The sequence below is a fragment of the Papilio machaon genome, chromosome 25 (assembly GCF_912999745.1).
Source record: "Papilio machaon chromosome 25, ilPapMach1.1, whole genome shotgun sequence".
Classification (NCBI taxonomy): Eukaryota; Metazoa; Arthropoda; class Insecta; order Lepidoptera; family Papilionidae; genus Papilio; species Papilio machaon.
This window is the reverse complement of record NC_060010.1, coordinates 52,024-67,334: the sequence shown is the minus strand read 5'-3', so window position 1 is coordinate 67,334 and position 15,311 is coordinate 52,024. Positions and strand designations below refer to the sequence as shown.

General features: G+C 37.6%; 1 protein-coding gene across 1 annotated transcript; it reads right to left on the bottom strand.

Moving 5' to 3' along the window:
* Positions 1–12,108: 12,108 nt before the first annotated feature.
* Positions 12,109–13,681, bottom strand: LOC106710468. The gene is made up of 4 exons (XM_014502532.2): positions 13,582–13,681; positions 13,327–13,417; positions 12,776–12,984; positions 12,109–12,349 (listed from the first exon to the last, which is right to left on the bottom strand). Exons 1-4 carry the CDS (start codon positions 13,640–13,642, stop codon positions 12,183–12,185), a joined length of 528 nt encoding a protein of 175 aa, XP_014358018.1. The 5' UTR covers positions 13,643–13,681; the 3' UTR covers positions 12,109–12,182.
* Positions 13,682–15,311: the final 1,630 nt, after the last annotated feature.

The following is a 15,311-nucleotide window of genomic DNA, read 5'->3' as shown; positions in this document are numbered from 1 at the left end:
GCTTTACAACGCAATTTATTATGTTACATTTATTGATCAAACTTGTATCACCTACATAAATGACAGTAAGTGTACTGCATGTATTCGCATTAATCCAGTGGAATTATCCGGTGCACGGGAGGTGGGGGGTGGGGGGTGCAGTTAATTTGTCAGTCATTGTGTCGATGCGGCCGCCCCCGGGCGCTCGTCATAATAAACTGCCAGTTAGCGGCTCGTTTGCTCAATTAATTGGGCATTGTTGCTCTTTTGGGAGGCGCGCCTCAGATTTGTGTGACAGATATAGTGGCCGGTCTATTTGTACGGCAGATTGATTTTATTGGCTTCATTATTTGACGCGCTGCTCTGCCGCTATTGTCCCAACTCTCATTACCTCAGGCTGTTGATTTATTGCAATAATTTGGATACCTTAAATTATTTACGAGGTTTTGAGGAAACGAAGCTTGTTCTGTTATACATATTTGCACGACTATCCATTTCAATTCTAGCTAATCAACAATTTCAGCAGTGGTAGATTCCGCAAAAACAATATTTGTTGGGTGCACGAATGTGCCGGGTCAACCGATGCAATACCTCGACCACACAGAATACAGGTGTGAACTGAAAGCAATTCCGGGTACAGTCTGATGAGTTTGCGTTTCAGAAGTCTTATTTTAGTCCTTTTCTTATAAGGACATGATGATGGGGGGCGGTAGGGAGGGAAAATATCCTCTTTCTGTGCATCCCCTCCTCCTTTGATTCAAGGTACGCAAAACATCTGCAATTGCAATTATCTATGAGCAGCGATCGCTTCGTTATTTCGGCGAATTCAGTTGGCCGCTTGTTAGTTTGCCAGTTTGTAATATGAAAAAAGAATCGATAGTCGAAGTTTTTGTAATGTGTACATATGTTCAGATTAATTATTGTATAAGAAGATAACATTTTTATTTTAAAGGATTACTTTTAGTCTACGGTTCCATTTCTAATTAATAATAATAAATCTAAAATCACTTTTGAAATTTTTCATAATCTATACTTTGTATTAATAATAATTATAATTTGTGTTATTTATTAAATAACATAAATAATTCGTTTTATTTGTATAATAATTGATATAAATAGGTAATAAATTTTTCCACTCACATAATTATAACAAATAAAATATACAAAATCTGTTGTAACCAAAAACCGCAAGCCATCGCCGCTTATCAGTTTAATTTGATCATTGCAGTAACAACACAATGCTCTGCGCCCGGCTTTCCTCATTGTCTGTAGCAGCAGTTACAATATTATGTTTGTTCGGTGACAGTTTTGTTTTGTGACCGTCGGGGGCGCACCAGTTCCCACGCCGTGAGGGACGCGTGTTGACGTCATGAAGCAGAGGGTGACTTGCTCGATTGAATCCTTTGATAAAATAAGTACCATATTGATTTATCTACATAATTAGACTGATGAAACAGTTATGTCCATTTAGTAATACTAACACTGTCTCGCTTTCTTAGCTATAAATTCAACGCCAAAATCTTGCGCCTTAAAATATCACTTGTTTGTTTGTTCACTGGAAAAAGCTTTTTTATCATTTGGTTACTTAACATGGTGGGAACTGCATTTATAGTTTGAATAACAATGGTTTGGTTAAGGAAAAAGTGTGAGAGGTGTGAGGTATGTCAGGACTGTGCCATACATTTCTTAAATGAATAATAATCATTTTAAGATACCTGCTATACGTTGATTTTATTATGAAATGTTTATATTTTAAAAAACTAATGAAAGTAGGCCAACAATTAAAATACAAAAATGAAGCATAAATATTTGTTAGATCAGGTGAGTTAGTTCGCTTGGCGTAAAGCCAGAAAAGATACGTTACCATGAATTTCTACTCGAAAAATAATATTAAACGTAAGAATTGATTAGAATTTAATGTCAAACAGAATGATATGACGAGTGAATAAATTGACCAAACCTTATCAAATTTTCACTTAGCTAGAGATTTCTGATACCAAAATCTTCGTTTAAAACATAATGTTGTTGACTCTATTTCGTCAAAGATAATGTCTGGGATGACGATATGTTTTATACAGAGATATTTGTCTTAGTAACCAAAATTAGTCTAACTAGGCATATTGTAAACTGAAAGCAAATTGTACTAAATACCACATTTTGAATTCCATATCCGTTACATTGTGAAATACGTAATTTTATCTCAAATTGTTATTGTTCAACAAGAGCAATGGATTAATGCCTATACTATTTTACTATTTCGGTGACTATTTTCATTAGCATAGTATGTTACCATAACATACAATAATCTTATTACAATACAATGACATAGCCTTGAATCGTAATCTCCTCAGTGTGTCAGTATATTTGGAGGAAGAGTGGGGGGGGGAGCTATATGTGTCCGCCGCCGGCCAGATATATATAGAGATATACGATATGCGCTACCGGCCCAGCTTACACATACATATAAAACGTGTGGCATCTATTATGTTTTTGATTGATTTAATTTATAATATTATTGTTTATAAAAATACACGCTATTTTGCCTAATAAAGCGACATTTATATGTTTGATATAAAACATGGCACAAAGTTTCAGAAATTGTCTCCACTCATAGCTTGAAGTATAATGGAACCTTATTAAAATCTACTTATATAACGATAATAATAAACTTTATTTACTGCCGTAAAAAAAATTTAAGACACACAGGTATTTACAATGTTCAGTGATGGCAATGGGAGCGGCTCAGCATCGCTAACACCGGTCAGGATCCAGTGTTGAGTTGGTTTTCAGCCACCCCGCCTTCCCAAGATGAAAAAGTGTTGTTACTTTCATAAGAAAAGATATGCTTAGACTGGAACTAGCTCATTACAGATATCTGGCTGTTACTTCCCAATATTATCAACATCTGGTGACCGTTTACTCATTTGATTCTTTCAACGAGTTATTAATATAGTATAATGATGTACAGTGAGGTCTAATTGTCAACACTAGTACCACAAATAATTGTTAAAAAGCACTTAAATACAATGTTGTTTATTACCAGTAATATGTAAGTAACTTGTAATAAAGTTGTAATCGCTTCGCTCGTTACAATTTCCATTCATGAATTTTGTTCCCGAAATATATCGAGACAGATGTGTGTGTGTGTGTGTGTGTGTGTGTTTTTTTTTTTTTTTTTTTATAGAGGGAAAAAATGCCTTAGGGCACCGTCAGACATGGGAGCTACATGCCTGGTGTGTCGGGCTCAGGCTCATTAGTGTTCACCTAACCTAACATTGAGTCCCGTTACCGACTAAAACAACCCTCTCTATGGACTTTTTGGTACCCCTCCGGGACTACCTTCCGGTATTACTTCGGAGGGGTGGTCTCAGCAGTCTTGCTTTCCCTTCTAGCTCTCTGCGCTTTTTAGCTCCTTGAGTCCATTGCGTTGGCTTTTCGCCGTATTTGCTCAGCCCGCCGTACCTTCTTTAGTACTGAGGCGGCGTATTCGCTAACTTTATTCCATGCTTCTTCTGTTGCAAGCATGTTATCCACCATGTGTGTGTGTGTGTGTGTGTGTGTGTGTATGTGTGTGCAATACACACATTTGTTGCTTGTTTTAAGTTGCTATCATTTTAAGTATGTAAAAGTAACGAGATTGATGAAACGCATCACATCTCACGTAGAACTTGTCTTTGTTATACATAATATACCTTTAAATACATAATCACATAACTAAAATATTTAAGAGAAATAAAACTTTTTATAAACAAGCTTTTATTATGTTCTTGTTTAACTATAAAAAGAACTAAATATAATTTTAAAAAAAACTACAAACTACGATGACGGTGTGTTACTGCATTGCCAAGTTCCTATGCACACCTTCCAGCTCCATCATCAGATCAGCGCCATGTCATTATTATAATACATTGTCACGCGATTTACATATGAATGCAAAAGTTATGCTCAATCAGTAAAACATTATGCCTTACCATGAAAAACTTAGTCAGTGTTTGAAATACATTTTCGCGGACTTTTGACAAATCGTAGTTAGTGTAACATTATTACGCGTAGGCTTGCGAAATGCGATCTTTACCAATAAATAATGAATTACGTAAACAGAAAGAATTGTGGTGATACATAACACCACGTTGAGGTCAATAATATCAATCAGCGGCGGTCAAAGGGTAAAATACGTGTTTAATAAACGTTGTGTAACAGTATTTATTGGAGTAATTCAATTATAATTTTAACTGTAAACAATAAAACATCAACTATGTTAATACGCGACGCAATCAAATCTGTACAATCATTACGGTCCTAAGTCTATTACGCTAAAATATTTGCTTCCACACATTTAGTTTGTTGACATCGTGTTAAAACATAAGGGCGAAGCCACACGGCGCGTTGCGGCGAACAGTCGCAGTCGACGCCGCGCGGCGAGCATAGCGCGGTACAGATGTGATATTGACTGAAAAGGCCGCAGGTCGTAGGCTGATGTTGTTAAAGCGAGACAGCAGCAGACGCCGCGGAAAAACGCGCGCGTGCGACAGAGATGGAGCGAATGCATCGCGACACCATTTCAGGCAAAGTTTACACAAACTTGTATTAATAACAACACAAACGACCGAATCTCGATCATTGGAATACGAGCCTATACGTGTATTGAGATAGAGTTGAAATCTGATTGTTGCGCTCTCGAAGAGTTATTTGCGGATGTACAGACCGCGATGAACAAATTTCATTTCAACCACTAAAAGTTTAAAGTGCAATTTAAATATTGAAACCGCGCCCCGACTTCGTCGTCGATTTTTGGATACACCGAGCTCTGGTGTGCGCGGAGTCGCCCACAGAAACTGCACTTCTCCAGCGAAGCATTCAACACGGTACAACTCAGTTCTGCAGTTGGAAAACTGTATAGCCTACAAGATTTAATTTAAACGACGGGGCAGGTAAAATAAAAGATGTGCAAAGTAAGAGAATAGGCATTAGGGACTCTATGGCACGGTAACAGGGTAGGGTTTGTCTTGCGACGGGTTGCCGGTGAGATATTAATAGGCGAGTGCAGAATGCGCGGGAAGGCTTATTTGGTGCGAGCAGCGCCGGGGGCGGGGGCGCGGGGTTGAGGCAAGGGGGCTCGGGGGCGGAGGCAGCGCTACCACTAAATTTGGCGATGTCAGTAGGGCTGTGCACAAGCATGTGTCATAATAATTGTGACAATTACAGATATTCATGAATCACACTGTCGTATCGAGTCTAAATCTGTTTTGTTACAACAGATCACGCAACAATTTTTATATTGCAAGTTTTTCTGAGCATACGATGATTTGTTTATAATTTGTCATAAATGAATTATTTAGTGGCTTGAATGTTGGATGAAGTTGTATTTATTTCTGTGGAGTTGGAAATTTGCAATGTGCTAGAGAATGGTCGGTACCACCTTGTCAGCTGCAAATACACGACTAAGCTTGTTGTTTTATACAGAATTCTAAATTCAAAGAACAAACCAGTCGTGTGATGTTGAACACCGATTGTTACTTATACAATCGAAAAAACATTTACAATATCTACTTTATCAAACTTCCTTTAACAAAAAATATAAATAAATAAAGAAAAAAAAATTAAATTAATTTATCAAGATACTATCTAAAACATAAGCTGAGTTTTCTTATGTGTCTAAGCTTATTGACTTAAATCAAAATAAAAACCCAACAGTCTCGTATCCAGTAGGAGTCATGTTTAGATTACTTCCATTAACCAAATAAAACTTGCCATTATATTAAATGGAGGCAACCCTATAGTGTAGCAATTAAAATACCTTAGTCTTACACCACAAGGTTTCAGTTTGATTTTTTGGACTGAACGTACTTTTTTGTACAGTTTCGTGTTTTATTTGACGCTTCTATTTTTATTCTCGCATATAGACAGATTAAATCTAATTTAATTTCAAAAAACACACCTACTTTTATTGCATTCTAGAGCCCCAAGACCTGCGTACATGCATCTTGGACATCACCCTACAGTCATACATCAATAAGACTGGCAGAAACTAAGCAAATATTATTTGTAGCGTACAGTGATTATTCGCTTTGTTTATATTACGCAATTGGCTACACATGTGAGTAAGCGTATACTGTCGGCGTGGGAACAGCCCTGGCGGTGGCGATGGGCAGTGGCTGATAACAACAATTACGGGCAGAGGCACACGTAATGCATTTCTCACTCACAAACTCCGCACCTCTAAATAAGGCGAGCTCGTGTGCGGACCATTACAACCGTATGCGAGCGACTAGCATACTGCGACCTGGAACATCGGAACATCGCTTTCGATGTCTCATACAGTGCTGGTGTCCCGCTAGGCTGGTCGCTACGGCGCTCGCGCACGTGCGCCTTGTGACGTAAACACATGAGTGTGTGAGCAATGCGCTCAGTGACACCACTTCTAGTTAACTTACACAAAACTAAGTAATCAATTACGTTCGATAATTTCACATTTTTAAACATGAATGAACTAGTTGGAACTCATAAAAAAATTCAAGTGTTTACTCAACGAATATCAGATTCTATCTTTTACTTAAATTTTGCAATAGCTTTTTTTAACATCAGTCCCCTTCCCGGGGCTGATTTAGGATGTACAATATTCACATTAAAAATAATTTGATGTAAACTGCGCATTAGTATTGTATAAAAAAATCATTGTAAATTCAGAGCTGTCCGTTACCGTCAACACGTCGCGTCGTGTAATACAACGTCGAACTTATGATGTGTTCTTAGAAAATTAAGAACTATTTTTACACACTAGCAGAAAACCGTGCTAGAGGAGGGCTCGTGAAGCTTTCTACCGTGTTATAGTTTGAAAAATATAATTTAAAAAGATGACATATTTTAATGTATAGACTATCAAAATGAGATATTTTATCTTGTTAGTTTTATAATTTTCTAACAGATGGCGTTACAAATACAGTAAAATTTTTATGAATTAAAATCTTCATTTTTTTAGTAAAAAATAGATTTTTTGCGATGGATCTAGAAATAATTTGCAATTACTGGATCAAAACCCAAATCTGAAAGAGAATAAGTTTCTCAGTAAAGTGTATCACAAAACTGTAAACTTTGTGGCATGGTATAGAGCTCTCTTCCCCCCCCCATGAACTTATCCATCAGTTTTAATAAATAAACATTTCTGACATTTAATTATTTAGAAAATTGTAAAATTTTGTAGTCCTTTGTTTTAAATAGACGTTGCAAGTTTCTCATATTAGTTTATTTTATAATCAATACATATATCAGAGAAAAAAAAACTAATTTGATTCGTCTCGATTGTGTCTTTTATAAATATATGTAGCTACAAAATCATTTCTTAAACTACTGTTTATAAGTGAAATCCGTTTTACAAAAATTAAATAATAGCTCATATTCATACAATATAAATTATAATCAAACTAAGTATATGTAAAGAACGGAGCTAGTAACTTTACTGTCAACAAGCATTTTATTTATATAACATAAGAAACTCAATAAAAGAGTTCATAATTTACAAATGGTTAACTAAGTTTTCATATAAATTGTACGTCATGTCATTTTGGTTATAATCAAACACGTCGACTGTCCATCCTCATCACATACTTAAAGGTAAAGTGAAAATTATTTTACTTTGTTAGCTTTCTTCAACATAAGTTATATTAATTATTAAATTCCTTTTTTTCGATATAAATGTGTGTGTATATATTATATAATATATTAAGGTACATCACAACCATTACTTTATTTCTTTATAAAAAATATGTATACTGTAATTACTTATTTTTAACTATTCGTTAAACCACAGTTTACTGTGCGTCTTGTCCGCGGAGACGTAAAACAACGCCTGCGCATATTTTCAGCGCGTAATCTTTCAGCGTTCAGTTGAGTGTTCAGTCAGCCGCACGCCCTCGAGCGGCGCGGATGTGCTCTGTGGCTATTTTGAATTTTGTAATATTAGCTTATAACACTTCGATCCTTATTGAGACGCGATAGACGAGCGGACAACAAATTCTTAAATTAAAAAGCGACTAATCTTATTGCATCAATTTCAACTTACGGTTCGTTAAATTTAAACGTTTACCGCGTTTTTTCTTTAAATTCTACTAGTCTTGTGTTCATAGTATTTACTTTATGTGTTGTATAAAAATTAAACTAATCTAAACTACCTAAAAAGTTAGACATTATGATAGTTTGTGTTGACAACAAACTCGAGATTTAAAATAGTGTGGTTTTCATTTACTTTACGTAGCTTATATGAATGAATACAATGTTTATAAAGTAAAGCGGACTCTTGTTGTAATAAAAGGATATAAAAGTTAGAAAGACGTTATATGTCGGTAAAAAACAAGTACTAACTAAAAGCCATTAACAGAAATATTACTGTTCTCTATTTTCTTTTAAAATATGTAGAAAAATAATAATTTAAAAACTTAACAACTACACCGCGACATATTCTTTGCTCGTGCTTTTATATAATTCTTGTAAAGAGCAATGCAACAAACTACTTTAAATTGTAGTAAACTCCTCTGGATCGGAAATCATTACAATTGTGTGTCACAGCGGGCGGTGGGTGGTAACGCAGTGACGACGCGTTGACGACTCGTTGTGCTCGACAATAATTGGGTTTTTGGGTTATTTTTTTGTGAACATATGTTTATTACAATGCCGTACGTGTTGTGTGGGACCTTCATTGATACTTGATACCTCTATTTACGTATTGTCATTATTTGCGACAATTTCCATCGCATCGAGATTTGGATGGTCTTTTTCTTGCGGTTACAAATGTACTTCCTCTCCGTGTGAGCTTACTGTGTCGATGCAATGGACTGGCACAAACTTAATATATGTTGTATTAATTGAATCCATGTAAAGAAAGGTTGTTAAAAATAAATGTTAAAATTATTTCTATTATTAAAGTTAAAGAAACAACAAGCCGAAACACGTTAAATAAGACATTTCAAATACAATACTTTATGAATTTAGTAAAATAATAATAATTTCCCTCTTTTGTATCATTCAGGCGTAATGAAGTATGAAATAATATTCTTTAAATTAGCTCTCATTACATTGTATCGCAGAAGGCGGCTTTGTCAGCGAGCGCTGAACAAAGGGTAAATATTATATTTGAGCACACATTTAATGCGGAACTGAGGCGGGATTATCCACTTTATAATTTTAGACTTATTTATGGCGTAAATAAATGTTATGATGTGTGCGGAGAGCGCGCGGCGACTGCAGCGCCGCGGGTTCCGTACGAAACATTTATAATGTAAGGACTGTTATTCATTTTTTTTCTATATCAGTAGGAATCTACATATGAAGTACTTGTAACACTTTGGATAATCAACTATACGTGTATTGGTTTTGGTGGAATAGAAAACTTGGTTTTGGAAATGCCCTATGTGTTGACTGTGGCTCCGCCACGATATATATTTTCACATAATTTTGCTAATGTTAGTTACGGCTCTTTTAATGTACATGTAAAGTAATTAAAAATCGTATTTACAATTTTTTACTCTAACCTGTCAAAAGATGGCGTTGGCACTTCTATTATTAAGAAACACATCTTTTACTTACATACTTTTAAGTCATAAATACAGTTGTAATACTATAATACTGACTTATGCTCGCTCTTGTACTTATATCTGAGTCGAGGTTTGTTTATTTGCCGCGCAACTCCAAAATATAACGAACAATATAGTAATATCGTAATCCTCGCTGCGCCGCACGCCCTCAGTGTTTATTGTCCGCGCGCTGCTTGTTGTGGAAACTTTAATAACCGCTAATAATGTAACGCGCCGCAGGCGGTCTGCATACAACAGTCTACAGTGCTTGCCACTCAACCGCCATCAGCCAACACTCTGGAGTACTGTGTCACAGCAGGACACGAGAAGGTGCTTCTTTACTGGTCTCAGCACATTCTGTACAGTGGTCTTATACGAGTATGAGTGACACGCAATATAAGACCAGACAGCTACTTATTTATTTGTTCTCTTACCTCTCCTAACGAAGCTAAAGGTTTATAAGGGTGTTCTTATTTTTTTTTTAAATCAATGGATACTTGAATGATTTTAGGCTCGCTTTTTATTTTATGAATGACTGTCGTATACCTCGTCCCTTCCCTGTCTCTAGATCTTTCCTTTTCCTGCTCTCTAAAGCAGCTACTGTACTGCCGAAGCTGGAAACCTGCGTTTATAAGAATAACCTTCTTATTGTAAGCTTAATAAAAATAACAAAATAACATGGTTACCTACTAAATTTGCGAAAGAAGGCGTACAAAGGCATTATTTGTCAACTTCCGGCGTCTTTTCGATGTCTTTGTCGCGTTGCCGACAAATTGTCACCACAACACGACACAAGCCGCAAAATATCGTTTCGCGGTCGCTTTGTGTTCACAAACGATATGCCACGGCTTTGTGAAAACGATACGTCGCCTTTCATTTGACAACTTTTTGTAGACCAACTTCACGATAGAAAAAAATAATTTAACGACGTTTAGAAATGTGCCAATTATTAATGACGTCACTCCAGTCACAGCTGTCATCGAGATGTATTCAATGTCAGGAGGGTAAATAGTTACCTTTGTAAAGGTTTATTAAAAATTGTTTTGGCTTTTGTACAGTTTGTATATTATAAAGCGCTTAGATTTCTTTTAATTGCTCTTATATTGAGTACACAGTTTTTGTTAAAGTTCATTCTACTATATCGTTATATCTGGGAAATTTTATTTTAGGTCTAGAATCTAGATGTAATATTGGTCACGTTAAATTGTATTAGAGTTTATTTCTCAGTACGCGGAGTTTTTCTCGTCCTCTCTAACTCTTTATTATTTCGTGTTATCTTCTTCTCCTTCTTCTTGTAGTGTCATCTTCTCGTGAAGGTCGGCGATCATGAAGGCAATCTGCATTCGACTTATCACTTTCACCTAAATAAAATCAAAGTAAATACCAGTTGATATAATATCAATACAATGTTCCTCACAAACGTTAAGTACAAGTTTACCGGACTTACCAGCTTACACTCTTAATTGCTTATTTTAATCCTTTTCCTTGACCACCCACAATGTTTAGTTATCACGACATAATCGAATATGAACTCTTAGTACTTGTCACTAAAGTTTGTTTTATCTTGAAGACATTTGTTAGATAACATCTTGTAAGGATATATGAATGAACAGTTAATTATGTTGTATTTTGGTACATATTTGTGTGAACGAGTGCGGCCGGCGAACTTCCGCATCCTCACTGTTCCGCAACACCACTTTGAGACACATCTTACATCTTACAACTGGAAATGTATTGTACAGAATTTGTTATTTAAATTACAAAGCCTTTTTCTTAATATGATTCAATCGTTTATTTTTTTTTGTTTCATGGAAATTTTGTACAACGATAACTGATTGACAACATGCAGTATTACGGAAGTTAATCTGTAAATGTTTTCTCCCTCTGTTCCCTACAGGCATGAGTTTTTATTTATTTCATTTATTTAATTGCTTAAAAGAGACACAAATCAACTGCTATCATTGCACACACATAGGGTTAAATCATAATGCGACAGAAGCGGATTTACATTTATTAGTTTACTAAAAAAAAAAACTATTTAGAAAGTTGTCGACAAAGTGAACTAAAGTAGCAATGATCCCGCTGACAGTGCATACAGAGTCTGACAGTGCATACAGAGACACGACCGCGCGCCGGCGGACAAATTAATGGGGTGGGCATGTAAGCCAAACTCAAACAAATTTGTTTTGTATCTACGTGCACAGACCTACAAATACTGAAATACACACAAAAGCTTTATACTTAATAATATAATATCGCTTTTTAATATTAAACAAGTCGCGATGTGTGTAAGGGGCGGGAGGGGAGACCCCGGTGTATACTATTGTATTATAATCCCTACCTTTTATTCTTTTTCAAGTAAGTACTTCGCTTTATGGGAACTTAGATGATGACTTAATTGATCTGCTTTGAAAGATTTCTATACGTCTTATAATGTTTTTTATTTATTATATATGAGATGTTAACAGTCTATTAGAATATAACTAAGTTATTAAAATCAGGATGTATAAAAGTAACGTACGTATTATTATTATTGAACAACGTATTGTTGAAATGAAGCAGATAAAATTTTACTGCAATCTTGTAAGATCACAATGCAATCAGTATGTCAGGATGTTTGATGATACATAGTGGGTGTCAGTAGAACTCGCCGTCGGAGAGTTTGATAGCGTAGAGGTGGAGGGCGCGGAACTCGCAGAACTGGTTGGTACACCAGCCGCCGTGGCCGTCGGTGCAACGGCACGAGTCGCATTCGTCCATGTACTTCTCGCCGGGGATGCATTTGAAGAACGGGTTCTTGATCACTGAAACAAATTTTACTGTACAGTGTTACAATGAAACCAATTCAGAGCACTGGCTAAGTTTAACTTAAACTGTGGTATTTCCTTATAAGAAAAGGGTGCGAAGGGAAATTGGACTAAAACAAGGCCTCTGACACCCGCACTCATCAGACGAAATGCGGAATTGCTTTTGCTTCACGCCTGTCTATTCTGTAATCATTATATTTCACCGGTCGACCCGGCCCATTCATGCACCTAACAAATATTGTTGTTGTGGAATCTACCACTGCTAACGTTGTTCCACAACACTTGTTCTTGTGGTAGAGCCCTCAATGACAACAATCTGTAGCACGAATAATCTGGTTCAACCAGTGACAGTCAGACGAACAGTAGAAGTATTAAGATGTCAAAGGAGGAAGGGGTGAGAGATGTAAGGGCAGGATAGGGTACCGGTGCAGCGCAGGCAGGGCGTACTGCGCTCGCACAATGCGGTGACTGTGGGTTCGCAGTAGACGCAGGAGGGCATGGCGCGGCAGGCGCCGGAGTCCTGCGCCTCGCACAGCAGGCAGTTGCGCGTCTCCGGCACCAGCGCCAGCGACGTCTCCTCCTCCCAGTACTGGTGCGGTGGTTTCGGCTTTATGTACTGCGACACCACGTATCTGACACAACAAACAATTTGAAATTACACTTGTAACTGCTTACCCTTACCTTCAAACTCCTAAATTCCAATTTCATATTTCTTGGTAATGGCTATCAGCTTTTGATCTAAATGTTATTGGATATTCCCTACTGAATTCGACATGCACCAAACTACAAATTTGACATCTACAGACCGAAAGACTCTACAGTTCTAGTGTTTTGATCTTTAAAGACATGTGTAGGTGATCATCTAACTTTAGATAACTATAACAAAATAAATCTCTAGGCACTATACAGCAGATTGCATTGTATAAGTAGTGTGGGATGTCGTGGCAGTGTCAGCAGTAATGGTGTGAGCTCACGCCTGCGAGCCGGGTCGGAAGAGCGGAGGCGAGCGCTCGAACGAGCCCACCGAGCTGAGCGTGCCCGCTGCCGGGCCGGCGCGTCGCCCGTCTGCGAACACACAACATACATACTAACATTTGATTATGTTTCTGTTAGGACAGGGCCTTTTAGATCCCATAGATCTCATTAAAAAAAATCGTGGTTCAGTGTATGAGGGTGTCAATTGTTTGTGGCACATCATGGAGATACCAGTTGGATGTAATGAAACATACCGTCTCCATACGCGCTGGCATAGACGAGCAGACAAACATGTGCGACGAGCTGACGATACATGTCGGGTGGTCGAGTACAGGCAAGTGGCGCGTGGTGAGTGGCTCTGACTGGGCGATTGGCTGCAATATACAGGGTGTCTTATATGTTAAGCAGAGCCTCTCCTCACTGGTAGACATGATTTTGTAGGTTTAAATACAAGTTAATCATTTGGAACCAATTTATTACGAGTATTCATTCAGAACAATGACAGAAGAGCGCTGTCACGTTACAAAATAAATGTACGTGCGGTACTCGTTTTTCTACGTTACCTACATAATTTTTACTTTTTGGATCTTTTGATTTATACATTATATTGATCTACATTTTCTACTAAAACCAAAGAAAAACAAAATTTTATCAGTGTAGAGCTAGGTATTGTTAATACATATTTAAACATCCTGTAGTCAGGCAACTTGCGGCGGTATCGCGCTCGTTAGCGCACAATTAGTACAAGCACGATACGACACGACACGACGGCGACACGGCGACTACACGTGCCCGCACTGCGCACGCACAGACTCCAGTCCCAGTTCAGACAAAACCAATATGTCTTTGATGTGTTCTCATTTCAGGGTTGCAACTTGTGACGTCACAACACCGCACGTGTATAAACAAAACGTTGATAACATTTATCACCGTAATTATCATTATTATGTGTTTATCAATTTTTGTAGAAAATAATTTACCTGTAATCCTGTTGATATTGTAACATGAGAGATTAGCGGTGGAGGGGGCGATAAGTGATGTGCCCGGCAGCAGCGGCCAATGGCGGCGCGTGGGGCGCGACAGGCGACAGGTGACAGGTCCCACATGTGATGGATCGACACTAATATGAGGTTTTATTGCATTACAAGCCGGCGGTGGACATCGCGCACGTAATCTATGAATAATTTAATATTAATATGACGCTCGAGTACTTTTATATTCTGCTCTATATCAGTATCAATAATATATTGTACACGACCAGTGGACGACGCTGTTGTATAGTGTATGTACGTATCTATGTTTATACAAGTGGAAATAATCAATTCTTAGTCAATCTCAGAAGTATCTGAGACTATACTTAAAGATTACTATTTTCATAGCATAAACTCTAACAATTGATATTTAATACCAGAGGCATTAAGCCGAGCGCAGATCGCGTCGGAGCGACATGTCCGCGGCAGAGGCGTGCTCGTGATGTGGCCATTGTTGCCTCGCTAATTACTGCGATGAGCTCGTTATCCTCCTCCCCACCTCACCCCGTACATCCCCTCCCCGCAGCTTCCCCCCCCCCCGCTTGAGATCTAACAGTATTGTTATGATTCTCAATTGAAATAAAAGAGTAGAGCTCGGATTCATTACAGAGTCGACATTATGACGTCACGCAGCGCGGCGTGCGCGGGACAGCGACGTGACAACAGCGGGACAGCGGTAGGATTGCCAGCTTTAACGTGACATTGCATTTTACTTTGTCTATTGAACGACACTTTCATTTGTCCAACGGATGCCTCTCCATGTAAATAAATCATATTGATTGTGTGCAAACTTATTTCATCTCTATCGCCTACAAAAGCGAGCGAACTAGAAAAGTGTTTTCTTCTCTTCCGTTCAATATCTTAGTCTGTTTTGTTATACTCAGAGAACAAGCGGAGCTGTGTACACACACAAGTATAATTATAACGTTAGCGGAGTGAAAATTAAAAAGTAA